Below are 14,747 nucleotides of genomic sequence, written 5' to 3' on the forward strand. Positions count from 1 at the left end.
TAATTTATCAAAAATGAAATATAATTTAATAAGAATAAAATGGACCGCGCACGTTTGTTTGTCGCTATTCCATCAATCAGAGAAGATTGGAAAACGCGGCGGCTCTTACGTGGACCGGGATTTATTTCGGCAGAATCGCGATGATTTTCGCTACCAATAGTTAACAATGTCTAAATAATTACTCACCCACATTGTTGTTCCGCCGTTGCTCGATGCTCCTCCCGAGCCTCCGCCTCCTCTCAGGTCCCGTGCACAAAACACTCGCGAACGATCTCAATTACGATCGAGCACTAATTACTAAACGCGCGACACGTTGTTGGCGGCGTTGCGACACCATCAGGTAACGAAAGAGACACACACTCGACCGAAGTAACTGCGCGCTCACGGCGAACTGTTCGGCATCGACGATAACGCGCGGTATATTGACCGGGCGAAGGTCGCGATGATTCGCGCGGGCTGAATTTACCTTGTTGACTTCCACGCCGTCCCGCGAGAACAACAACACGCGCGTCTCGGAGCGATCTCGCGGTCTCGTCCGAACGTTTATTTCGCTGCAGCTTTTACTCACGCGTAAACTCGCGCGAAAACTCGCGCGTACGTGCAAAGAGAGCTCCGCTCGTCATATTGATAGCGTCGTGCGAACGGGTACGCGTACGTACGGCACGAAGCTCGCGGCGAAAGAGGCTCGTCGTCGCTAAAGTTCGTGCTTTACGACGAGGAAAAATGAGCGAAAAACGTTGGTTGCTGTGCGAACATGACGGCCATCTTGTACTCGCGTCCCTCGCTCGGCGTACCGCGCGACGCCGAAGAGTCAGCACACACGTCTCAGGACGCGATTGTCGCCGTACACGCGACTCACTTCACTCCATACCACCGCACAGAAACATTCGCGAATTGTGTTTGTGAAACACACCCGGCGAGATACACGGAGATCGTACAAACGCGTAGCCGCTGTCTCACCGTGCAGCAGTTCGTCCACTCATGTCGCGACAGCTCCTCCCGTTACGCGATTGTCGGAGTCGAAAATCGATCTTTCCGCGGATCTACCGCGAGGAATCGATCCGCGATCGACCGCACGTCCGCTCGCCGCGCGCTATGCTTCGCTACTAGACCGTGGCGCGGCGCGGCGCTAGAGCGAAGTAATGGCGGGTGGCGGCGGGTGGACGCACGGTGGATCGTGGATCGATTTCGTGTCGCGTTTCGTCGCGATAGATCCGCAAAAAGCTCAATGCCGGCACACGTGTAATAATCGTGCGACAAGGAGCCGCCGCGATATGCGTGTTTCGGCTGCCGACGGCTGCCGAGTGACGGGCGATGGGCCAGTAGCCGACGGGACAGCACTCGACGGACTAGTCGACTATGCATTTCGGCGAGCTCCGATATCGCCGCGTGTATCTCCGGTACGTACCCAATTCGAGTGTTATGTGCAGTGACGTGGAGCGAAGTGAGTTTTGCGTACGGTGACGATCGTCTCGAGACGTGCGTGTCGACTTCTTCGCCGCCGCGCCGTGTTCGCACCGCAACAAACGTTTCCCGCCCGTTTCTGACCAGGCTCTCCTCGTCATAAAGCGTGAACTTAGCGACAACGAGCCTTTCTCGCCGCGAGCTTCGTGCCGTACGTACGCGTACCCGTTCGCATGACGTCACTAATATGGCGAGCGGAGCTTTCTTCGCACGCACGCTCGAGTTTTCGTGAGTAATTCGCAGTGAAATAAAACATTCGGACGAGACCGCGAGATCGCTCCGAGACGCGCGTGTTGTTGTTCTTGCTGGACGGCGTGGAAGTCAACAAGGTAAATTCACCCCGCGGGAATCATCGCGATCTTCGTCCGGTCAATGCATCGCGTGTTGTCGTCGATGCCGAACGGTTTGCCGTGGGCGCGCAGTTACTTTGGTCGTGTGTGTCTCTTTCGTTACCTGATGGTGTCGCATCATCGCGTTCCGGGAGCAGTGTCGTCAGCAAAGTGTCGCGCGTTATTTTAGTAATTAGTGCGCGACCGTAATTGATATCGTTCGCGAGTGTTTTATTGTGCACGGGATCTGAGAGGAGGCCGAGACTCGGGAGGAGCCACGGCGGAACAACCATGTGGGTGAGTGATTATTTATACATTGTTAACTGTTGGTAGCTCGGCAAAAATCATCGCGATTTCATCCGATGCTAGCGATTCAGCCGTAATAAATCTCCGGTCCACGTAAGAGCCGCCACGTGGACCAGATTTTCCAATCTTCTCTGGTTGATGGAATAGCGACGAACAAACGTGCGCAGTCCATTTTATTCTCATTTTAAATTATGTTTCATTTTTGGTAAATTAGAGTCGTTTGCATAGTCTACTTTAGACGAAAGCTAAAAGTAAAGTTTTGAGTCAAAATTTCAGAATTTAGAACAGAGACTTGTTTGTAATTTTATGCGTAAGAAATATTTCAAAAATCAAAGTGCGTGCATAAAATATGTATTAAAAAATATTAGCACAGCCATTGTTTTTAGCGAAATGGCTGTCGCTAAAAATGCTAAATACAAAAAAAATAGCAAATAATTTCAAGTATGAATCGCATTTGATTGTACTAAAATAGCTGTGCCAGCTTAATAGACGTAGGTATTCCAAAATAATCAGGGCTGAGTTTTAACTGGTTTAACTTAGATAAAAAGTTAAATAATAAAGTTAAAAAATTATTAATTTTTATCTTTAATTATTTTTAAAATACATAAACTTTAATTTATTAACTTTTTTCCCAAATTAAAAAAATCATGTGTGCCAAAAAAGAAAAAAATACATCTCCATAAAAAATATTTCTTTGTTATTTCACAAATTTAATTTATACAAATAAAATATTAAATTTATTTAATAATCCACATTATAATTGTTTTGAATAATTTAAAAGTTACGACGTTTTTTAAGTTAATGTAAACAAACTTCTAAGTTATTGACTTCTACAATATTATTAACAAGGGACGAAAAGCAAAATATAATATGTAAAATGTTCCAAGATAATTTATAGATATAATTTATAGTTATGAATTTCGAAGGGATTTTTTTACCTTATGAGAATTTTAATTTAAGAGTTAGTTACAAAGTCCGTATAACATTGTACATTAAAAAGTAATGAAAGAGAACAGCGTGCTTAAATCAAATTTCCAATAAAAGGAAGTTAACTCCATATTAATTTGAAACGCGGAACTTGCGACACAAAATAGTAGAAGGAAAAGAGGCAGCGTGATGATCTCTTCAGAATATAGCAAAATTGAGATACCTTTCTCTCTAGTACATAACACTGTGTTATACGCACTGAATTCAAAGAGTGACCCGGAAAAAGCGGAAGAAGACTCGGACGTGATCCTTACCTTCCGTTACGAACGAAAGCGAGTCGCAGTCAGCTGTGCGAACATTTCGTGGGAGAACTTGGAAAAGAAGAGGTCTTCGCGCAGTTGCGAAACTTCTACCGTGTTATGGTTAACCTAGTTGTGTGACGGAAGGGCGAGGCTACACATCGAAGTAGTTGGCTATAGATTACGGGTCAAGAGGACGAGGAAAGAAGAAAACAACAGGTATACTCGCGAAAATGTCTAGAAATGTTATGTCTCTAACTATTTGAGTCTACGAATAAGCGACATTCACCGATTTCAATCAATATTTCACATGTGACTCTTTTCTTTCTTCAACATCGACTGAAGTATGGGAACTCATTACTTGATGAAAGGTACCAAAAATAAATATAAAACTACATAAACAATTAATATAAATAATATCTCGGGGATATGATGCAAAAATAATTATTAGCTCGTTTTTTAATAACAAAAATTTGTTATCATTTATTATTACGCTTGAAACTTTTCATTACTTACCATCAGTATTAATCATACCCGCGACAAAAGTTGTAAAAATATAATCATAGATCAACTACTCGACTGATGCTAATTAATTATTTTCAATACGCATCTAAAGAGCATTATTTATAACTCTCCGATATAGCCCTCGCAATCGATTCTCTGAATGTCGATCCCCTTTCTCGATACCCGTTCATTTCTACTCGAACCGTTTTTCTCGGATCGCTGGCCAGGCTGAAATATTAATCCGCGCGTTCCTTGGAATGAGACGACGCTGAGGAAAGCTAGGCGCGGGTGCAAGGGAGATGAAGAGAGATTGTATAGGCCTAACACCTCGGCGCTAGAAGCTGGTGAGGGAGAAAGGGGGATTTATTGATCTCGCCAACCCTTTGCCCTACATTCCTAACTATTTCTCGCTCGTGCTGTCTCACCAGCCGCGTCTCATGCTCTTCCTCGCGTTCAACTTTTTGTCTTTGGTACAACTTCTCTCATCTAACTGCTTATTTCCTCCTTTTGTCTCGTTACACGTGTCCCAAAAACATATTCAGCTCATGTCCCGAATTTTACCTTTTATCCTTTCTTCCGAAGTTAATCCGACAAGAATTTATTCAAATAATTTTTGCTATTTGACAATATTTTCAACACTACGTATCTCCGTAATTTAGAATGTAATTTACCAACTTTTATAAATGTTTCTTAATAATAATAATGCTAGTAATATTTAATTTATTGATATAGTTTGCTCTTAGTAATTATTTTATACAATATTTTATAAAATTTTAGCGTTAAATAAATTTTGACATTAAAAGAAATTTTTACGTTTATTCTAATTCCATTGGTCTCATTGTAAAATATTAATCTCAGATAGCTATCGAATCTTGCCATATTCTTTAGCTTCAAGTATCTATAGCTAACAATAAGATGCAAAGGCTCTGGAAGACTTGTATGCTATTCTCTGTCTTTTTCTCTCTTTCATTATCGTATACAATATTAACGCAAAAATCTTTCTCTATTCTCGCGAGCTATTATGCGTCACCATTTTTTAAATCTTTATAATATTCATAATAACCTTTGCCATTCTTTCTGCCGCTATTTCCATTGCGAATATTCCATCATTCTCTCCAGCTATATCGTTATTCAACAGCAGACGTTCACCTTGCTCGCTACGCACTTCCGCTTTCTCAACGTCGGTTACAACAACCAGTAGGTCACACCAGGTGTAGATCGATACACGATGTTTTATGTAAAAGCAATTAAAAGCGCGAATGTTCATTCTCTACGTTCATCACCGCATTAACAGGTAAAAAAGAACATGACGTAATGAATAAAGTACTATATGTGGTGTGCATCAGAAATCACGGAGGATTACAATTTTTTTTTATCACTAAACTCTTCATTTTCAACATCAAATATTTTAATAATTGATGGTCTTAAATATTAATTTGCATTTTATTAATTTAGCCAAATTAATCAAATAACGACGTTCCGATATTCATTGCGTACCTTCTGCCAAGAATCACGTCAACAGAAGATGAATGCTATATTAGGCTGTCAACTGAAAATTAATAATCTAGCCATTCTTTTTGCTCGCTTTCTAATACAGATAATATACGCGTTGTAGGACAAAGTTTGCGACTTCTCGAGCGCCCTGTACATAAATCATATCGTAATATCACGCACCACAGACGAATTCGTAAAAGTTCACCGAGCGAAATAAATCCCATCAGCTCGACGTGAACGTATATTTTCAAAATCGCCTGAAGCATCGTCCGAACGCGAACGCGGCGGTCTCCGAGTCTCGGGCGCAAATCGCGCGTGTTCTTTCCCTTTGAAAGTACAGGCGCACCACGCGTGTAATGTAATACTTGCGTGTTCGAAACGAGAAAGACGGAAGGATCGTGTGCGCAATACGGAGCAGCGCACGATTGCCGGCCCGTAAGTCGCGACGTTGCGGCACATGTAGGTGAAACAATCAATCAGAGAAACACGCAGCTCTGTGCAGGCTACGGCGTTTGTTGCGCGAGAATCTCGTGCATTAACGTCGACATGCAACGCGCCGTATCGTAACGCTTTTCCGAACATTAACGTCTAAGCACGAGGCGGCGCAACGCCGTCATTAATCGTTATTTAAGTCTTTTTTTTTGAGCGACCATCGCACAAAGGCTCGCAGAATTGCAAGCCAGAAGAAAGCAATTAATAAAATTGCACTGGCCCGATTAATAATTTCGTTCCGTTTTTGTCTCGTACATTTGCTTTCCGTTTGCCTACTTTTACTCTGACTAAATTTAGTTAAGAGATACATCTTTGATCAAATATATTTATAGCAATATTGATTCTTTAAAATATGACAAAATTCTATAGAGAAATAAAAAATAGCTCAAATATTACATTTCAAAAATAAATTTTTGTTTTATCTCATCATCTTCAATCTGTCACGGTTACGATGATTACGGAAAAATTCTGCATTTAGAATTTGCACGAAACAATGCAAAATTATATTAACAAATATAATGTCATTATTGGTACACCAAGAGAAAAATTTTTTTGTGATAAAAATACATTTTCTTTAAGCGATATATTTCGATGCTAATATTTGTTCATCCTATTTAAATAAAAATATTTACTTTTAAGTAAATACACCAATTACTTTAACTATGTACTTTTGTATTTTTACATTCTTTTACGTTTTATAATGATTTTATAAATAAGCTAAATAATAATATTAAATTTGGTTAAATTGTTTTCTTAGATTAAAAAATCCGATTATCTTGAATATAAAAATAGCCTAGCAGTAAATATTTTCCAGAACTGAAAGAAAAAATTACTCAATTAAAAATTATTTTTTCGTTTTATTTATATATTTTTTTCTGTCGGTGTACCATATACAGAGTAATGCGAGACACATCAATACAGTAATTATATAATTCTAACATAAAGAATTAAACCAACAACTGCGACTTGGGGTGATAAATTTAGAAATTCAAACAGTCCTTCAATAACATTAAACGTCTCTTGAAAATATGAAAGAGATCGCGAGCTGTCTAATGCGAGATACCTGCATCGCTAATTCTGGCAAAGCGGCATAGAACCTAGTGAAAACCAGCTGTCACACCGAGCGTGACTCACTTGCCCTGACACTTTCATCAACACCTTTATAGCCACTCAAATAAGCGAAAGTGACTAGCAGCACGCCGTAGATTTCTGCGGCGGCTTAACATTAACATAAGTCACAACTTGCATAATACACGTGCCTCGCAAATGATGGCACGCCAACGCGATGGGATACACTAGAGGACCTACAGGATGCACAATCGTTCTCGTCGCAAAAATATTTTTCCTCTATCGATACTCGTTGTCAAATATATTTCACATATATTCATTGTTTGCTCCAAAATCAGAAAAATAAAGAATCATAAATATACGAGAGAAACTAGAATGAACGCGGTTAATCCTCTCATGCATTTCAGATATTTTGATTTTTAACTACATAGAATCTCCCGTATCCTTCTCTCTACTTACACCAGGTGATTGCGTATACACGTACAAGAGATTTTGCTTTAGCGGTTTCGCAAGAATAACCATTCGTGAGCTTCAAAAACTGGAATAAAAATCAGTTCTTCATCGCGTTCCGTAAAATTTCGCCCGTTGCGTGTAATTAGCGTGACCAACTTCGGAAACGCAAAAAATTACGTTCGGTTAATCGCTTCGAGAGTATCGGCGAGTAAAGGCCGTTTTCTCCATAATCGTGAATGTCTCGTTTTAAAATTTAGAGACGTCCGTCACAATCCTGCTACATGTATATGTTATTTGCGCTTATGCGATAAAATTTATCTATAAAAATATGTGGATGCAAATTTCAAATATTTGATGCGTAATTTAACTCGCCTTGCTCACTCACGCTCGTAGTTAAAGAGTTTTAAATGTCGAAATGGAATGCAGACCATTAAGTGGCATTTAATTAATAATTTATCTCTACATTTTAAAATAAAACGTGGTAGAAGTTTTATAAAAATTTTTACTAATACACTTCGCAGAAAATTATGCCTACTGCATTTCTACGTAGCTTAAGTACTTCGTTTAGTATTCTATATAAAGAAAAGATACATGTATATTTTCTTCATGTGATATGTGTATATGTATGTTAATTTCTTAAATACAAAAATATTTTACTACTGCTATCATTATATATAAATGCTTTGTGTATTTTATCCAAGAACAGTGTTAAGTCACACAGAAATTTACTGAAGACTTATAAATGCGTTCTAAAAATAAATCCGCCTGCATCGGTCGGATGCAACCGCGGTATGTACACGTGCGCCCGCCTGCCGAATTTTCGTGATTCTTAACCGTTGTGCGTGTACGGAAGTCGGAGAGTCGTCGAGCACGCTCAGTGCGCACGTCAGGGTCATTGACCTCGATACACGGTATGACATAATACCAACTGCTGTACACACGGACGAGCACAAAACCGCGTGCCACACTCGCGCGCGCGGGATCACATACACATGCACCGCAGTGTCCCTTCGTACGTGACCATGTGCACGTGAGGCGTGCACGTAACCGGAACCGATTCCCTTGGTTTGGGGTGCATCCCCAACGGTACGCCTTTGTACCATTCGCATGCAGCATACATCGACGATGGCTGCGAGAAAATAGCCGCGCATGTATGCGTGCACACCTTGCACGCGTATACGTACACGTGTGCACATACGTGATACGTTGTAAAGAAAAATCTCTGGCGCCGATAAGAACTCCCGTTATCGGCGGAAGAGTATCGCCGATGTGAGATAACTCGCGTCCTTCCTATCTCGGAAAGTAAAGCGCTCTATGATAGAGCGACATGGAATATCGCGAAGTCAAAGAGAAGAAGTCTTTGTGACTACCGGCTGATGGAAGTACGGGAAAGTGATATTGTGTTGTTCGCGCGATGTTTTTAATTTTAGCGATGACTGCGACTTTTTGCCGTGTTAAGAAGGTGCAAAGTGGATATGCTCGCTGCGTCATGCGAATTCACACGTCTGTTTGCTCGTTGTCTGTACATTGAGCGTATTTTGAAGAGGACGCATGGAATGTCGAAAGAAAGCAGCGTAAAAGTGCAAAGATGTAATGGAGAAATTACAATATAACGTGCAGGGTAAACACATTGAACTTCAACTATATTGATAAATAATATACAAATTTGATAAATCACTCCTTTCTCCCCTTTTACATTACAAATATTTCCACAAAAATTAATCATCATGAACTAAAAAATGAAATTGCTAAAACTAGTTTATTACAAATATTTCTACAAAAATTAATCATCATAAACTAAAAAAATTGCTAAAACTAATTTATTACAAATATTTCTACAAAAATTAATCATTATGAATTAAAAACGAAACTGACAAAGCTAGTTTATTACAAATATAAGTTGAATGTTACTTAATATACGCACGTTGAAAAGGAAACATGAAAGCACTGACGAATAAAATGTTCGTTAAATAGTAAACTTTAAGAATTCTTCGAGAATTTCGTCGTCTTCGTGAGAAATTTTACGCATATTAGTTTCTGCGAATACTTTTCCCCCGACGCCGCGACGTTTAAAACATAAAAATTCTAAGTGCGCGAACAGCCGCCTTCTTAAAGCGATGCAATATTAATTATTACAGTTAAGCCTACGTTTGACATACGTGCTATTTAAAAAAATCTAAGCTGCCGCCAAGTGTAATTACGAGGCACTTCGCTCCGTTCCGTATGAATATTACCTGCATGAATAATTTACCGCGACATTTTATACATTTGTGATATTTTGTAATTGCACGATAGCTGAAATCTCAAGCTTGACGCGACGTCAGAGAAGGCAATGAAGTTTAAGCAGTCAATAATTTTTAACGCACGATCCGCACGCGTGAAATGATCACCCGACACCACCACGTTCGATATCTCCGAGCGTAGATGTGAAGATATTGCTGAAATTGCACGTTGCACTTTTTTTTACGCACAGCTAGGCGCCGATGCAATCCGCGCGATCGGAGATAGATGGGGGATCTCCACAGAAATAAATTGATAGATCGCGACGAGGATGGGGAGCGCGGAGGAATAACAGCAGAAAAACAACGGGATCCCTGCAACTTCGATGCACGTCGAAGACTCACGAAAAATGACGGCCCGGGAAAATAACGAAAACCAACAATGGAAGATAAATTACACAGCCGGACGGGTCGTTCGTTCCTTCGACGCGGATCGAAGCGGAGTGTTTGCGATCCGCGATGGCTAACGATAGACGATAACATCTCGCGGATGCACTCCCGATGCCGGAGTCTCGTACGCGGCATTGATGTTTTCAAGCGGGAAGAAAAAGACACGCGACCGTTGCCATTGCCGGCTAGATAAATTTTATTTGCGCGGCGATAAAATTATAGACCGCACAGGAGGACGTACGATCGAAAGGCGCCACCGCGAGAGCTGCCAATCTTCTCGCACCCTCCTTGCTCGCGTGACACTCCTGTTGGCTATTTCGTAAAAATGCATCGGGCAGTAGACCTCACACGAGGCACACGAGGCGGAGAAATACGGACGAGCGTCGGCGTGTCGATTTTTTTCTTTTCTTTTTTTTTTACTTTAGAGTCGCCGAACGAGCCGCAAGGTCGACTAACTGTATCCCGAATACCTGTACGCACACTTGAAACCGCACGTGCATCGAGCACGAGAATACCCACGCCGACATTTCTTGTCCCTGATGTTATTACGCTTACGGTTACCGGCAATAAGATCGGATTCTGCTAACTTACGACGCAGTGACGATTTTTGTAACCCTCGCGCGAGTGTGCGTCGAAAAAAATTCTCGCTCTCTTTCTCTCTTTCTCTCTTGCGGAGTTCTGTAATTTCGCAGAGCGAACGTTGTAAACACCGCTCTCTACATTTTACCAAAACAGGACGCGAACAAAATAATCCAAACTGACAAAACATTTAATGAAGTGATCGCTACAGCAGATAAAATTTTAAGCCGTTTTATTTTCATTTACATCCTCCAATTCTGCATTATGTAAGTTATTATTTTCGACGTCCATCAAAACGTCACGTCGAAACGTCGTGTCAATTTCGCTGCCTTTATACGCTAAACACGGTACCAAAACAATCATTTTTTTAAACATTTAATTTGTGCATCGTCTCATTTTTCATTATGACTGCAATTCCCACGATAATTTTACGATAGATGAAGAGCGACGTGCTATCGGTATCTAATGCGAGCGTATAACCGTTTCCACAGCACCACGTAAAATGTCCGTTTTACGATTGAACGGTATACTTGATGTTCCAAAAACCCCGTTTGAACGCGTGCGTGCAGCCGATCACGCGGCGAAGATTGCGATGCCGTTCATCGGTGACCTCGTAACGCCGATATGAGCTACGTCATCGGGTCGTCAGCCCAAGGACGTTGAATTCGCGAAACAGATGCAGCGAACAGGAGAGGAAAGTACGAGAGCCGTGTCGCGAATGACGAAAACTCGTTAAGTGTTTCACGCGCCATAAAGAGTCTCTCTCTCTCTCTCTCTCTCTCTCTCTCTCTCTCTCTCTTTTCGTTCCCTTTTCACCTTCGCAATATTCGTCGTGCGCCTTAATTTTGATACGTCATTTGCAAAAGAATTATTTTTAGCTCAGGGTCGGTTAGACTTAGTGCCTTCGGTTTTAACCACGCCGATCTATTTGCAGGCATAGAATAAATACTGGCCAACCGACATACACGTATGTAACAACTCGCGATCGCACACGGGATAGAAAAAACCTGGATTCTACTATTGTATAAAAATAACGTATAGACGCCACAACTTTATTTACAAACGGAAACGTGATTTGCGTAAAATGCTAGAAATACGTATCATGTGTTGTACAATTCCTGTTGTAAAATTTACGTGTGCAGTCTTTTACATCGTTCTGCATCGCACATGTCTACAAGGATATTTTGGCTATGCAATACGAGCTAAAAATTATCGAAATTTAAAAACTGAAAACTTCTCTAGGTTTATTCTTTTCTTTTTTTAATAAACAACAAACAAAATAAATTTTTGCACGAATTTATTAGTTTTGTTAGTAGCTATATGTAAAAATTTTGATTTTATTGGTAAGGACTACTTCCCCATTAAATTTGCAAATAAGTACTACAAACGAGGGGAAATTCACAGCCGGCATTGGTGTACAAAATTTCGGCAGTGGACTGCCGAAAAAAGTAAGCAGTGACCTATAATATTGACGGCATTGTCGTCAGTGGTTGGGGAGTGGTGAGCTCACTTCAGAGTCGGTTTTTCGATCATGGGGTTGAGCACAAAAATTTTTTCTTGCATATTCCGAAAGTACATAAATAAAAGAATATTTTAAGCCTATAATCAATTTCATAATTGCTTTCTTTCTGGTAGTTTATATTAAAATGTATAGATACAGTTCGTAAATAAAATTTTTGGAAGTTTTTTGTATAATTGTGTAGAATACTTCGGGAAAGCTTTAGAATTCTTGTGCAGGCATTGGCGTATGATAATGGGCACGCGGTAGTGTTCATAATTGCATGGCATTGCCTTAATTTTAATATAGGATTGACGGCATTGTAGGCATTGACTAACAATAAGCATTGTCGGCAGTGTACAAAAATGTCGGCAGTGTTTTACAGCAATGCCAAAAATCGGCATTGGTGTACAAAATTTTGGGTTGTGAATTCCCCCTCGACTACAAACGTAATTCTACATAAGAATCAAGTGTAAACGAAAATTAAATAACTTTTAAACCAATAAGTGAATTGTACTCAAATTTTACAGATACTCAAGCGTAATACCTACTAGAATATTCTCAAGAGTAATAGAATATATGACATTTTTATATTTTTGGTAATGTTTTGAGATATAACACATTATTAATCTCTTGTTACACAAAGTGAACGTCCAAAGTTCCCGCTCCAAAATTTAAACACAATTCCGTTGCAAAAATAATAATACATGCGCGCGCGCAGGCAACTGTTTACCGTAAAATTTATTTCGTTTATTATTCGTAAAATTTATCGTAATTCCCTGCGCAAACGATAATTTCGACGATAAGTGCCAAAAACAAATGACTGAAATACTTTCGTAACTACGTAACGGTCTCTAGGAGATTGTTTGCATCGGGATTATTCACGGAATCACACCCTATGCACCTTGCACCGCACGCTGCGCAGTTGCTGCATTTCTGCTGTGCGAGGCGTGACGTATGTGTTCCAGACGCGTGTTTTCGTATCTCCGGTAGGTCTGCATCAGCGCGAGGTACAATGCGCGAAAAATAACGCGGCACTTAAGCGTACCAACGTCAGCTAAGTGACGTCTTTAATGGACCACGACCGGACTGGTAGAGTAAGGGACAGAGAGAACACGTCTATCGTGTTCCCGGCACTCTAATAGCTTGACCTATTTGTGCTCTCCGAAGCAGGGCTTCCTTGTAGCGAGCAAAGGTTACAAGAAAGAGAACTGATGGTCGGACTCGTACATATATACGAGCGAAAGGCGAATAAACGAATAAATTCTATATATTCACGTCGATGTTTAAAGATTTATTAATCTACTTTCCTGTCAAAGCTCCGTTAGTCGGAAACGTAGACGCGCATGATTATTTATTCAAACCGCGATTTTTATATATAGATTTGGTTTGGCAGAACGTGTGTCAAAATTAAAAATTCGGTAAATTATGTAACTCTAAAAGTCTAGAAACTTGTTTATTTATTTATAGTAATATACTAGATTTTCGTAACAAACTGCAGCTACTGATTGTATTATTTCTTTAATTAATTAAAAATAATTGATTAAAAACTTAATTAATTAATTAATAGAAAATAATAGAGAGAACGTACAATAAGAAAAAACATTCCCAAAGGTACCGTGAGAATATATGTGTAACTCGAGAAACTGCCTAAAAGCATTCAAGTCAAATTTCAGAATAATTCTTGATTTAATTACGCATATGCGGACGAAATAACGTTCTTTCTTTAGTAATAAAAAACGTGCACCGTGTTCAAAAGAGCACATTCTGCAGTAGATTAATAAGGTTTACAATCTCGAGCGTTATGCGGCATCATCTCGCTACTTTCGAAAGTCACGCATCTACGCAATATTCATGAGATCTCTGTCTTAACGACGTCGACACAGGAGACGCATAAAATACGAGGGCAAAGAGGTCGACAAGATAAGTTAAGCAATGAGCGATACGTTATCGTTATCGCAACGGGTCGGCGCGGTATTTGGCACGCGTTCAGATAAAGAGACAAATGAAATCGGGAGAACCGAATCACGGCAACGTGAGATTTCCTGAGATTTCATTATATACGCGGTGTCTCATAATCGCCGAACAATATTTTAATAGCGTATTCTGGAGATAAAGTAGAGTAAAAAAATTCTAACACACATAAAAGGGTCGAAGCTTCAATACATTATAACCGGTTAAAAATAATCGGTAATATCGCATAGAATTCTGAATAGAACTACAGGTCTATAGTTAAACAATAAGCGCACGGTTTGTCATTTGTTATTAATTTTAAAATTAATATGGATTTTAATTTCATAAGTGATGATTAAGAACATTAATTGTTATTGATAATTATTGTTCTTATTTTGTTACTTTCTTATATAAATAAAATTATAAAATTTAATAGTTTCACAATTCAGAAACTATTATTGCGCTTTTGACATAAAAAATGAATATAAAGATCATTTATTTTTATTTTTATATTTTTCACGCCACATGAAGAGTAAAATAAACGCGTATAATTTATATATATATATATCGAGGGGGAATTCACAACCCAAAATTTTGTACACTAATGCCGATATTATATAGATATATATATATATATATATAGATATATATGTATGTAAATTGGATAACTAAACTTATAATAAGACGACACTTGGCACATCAATATCTACAC

At 39.6% G+C, this 14,747-nt stretch overlaps 1 protein-coding gene across 5 annotated transcripts in view; it reads right to left on the reverse strand.

Moving 5' to 3' along the window:
• Positions 1 to 14,747, reverse strand: part of LOC105207370 (probable JmjC domain-containing histone demethylation protein 2C) — a 301,096-nt gene that overhangs the window by 270,855 nt on the left and 15,494 nt on the right. The window contains exon 1 of one of the 5 annotated variants that reach the window (XM_039459080.1): positions 187 to 207. The exons of the other annotated variants lie outside the window; for them this stretch is intronic. Coding sequence (XP_039315014.1) covers positions 187 to 192 — 6 coding nt within the window. The 5' untranslated portion in view covers positions 193 to 207. Of the gene's footprint in view, positions 1 to 186; positions 208 to 14,747 lie in introns of those variants that run through there. 5 annotated transcript variants of the gene reach the window in all.

This window comes from Solenopsis invicta, chromosome 16 (genome assembly GCF_016802725.1).
Source record: "Solenopsis invicta isolate M01_SB chromosome 16, UNIL_Sinv_3.0, whole genome shotgun sequence".
Lineage (NCBI taxonomy): Eukaryota > Metazoa > Arthropoda > Insecta > Hymenoptera > Formicidae > Solenopsis > Solenopsis invicta.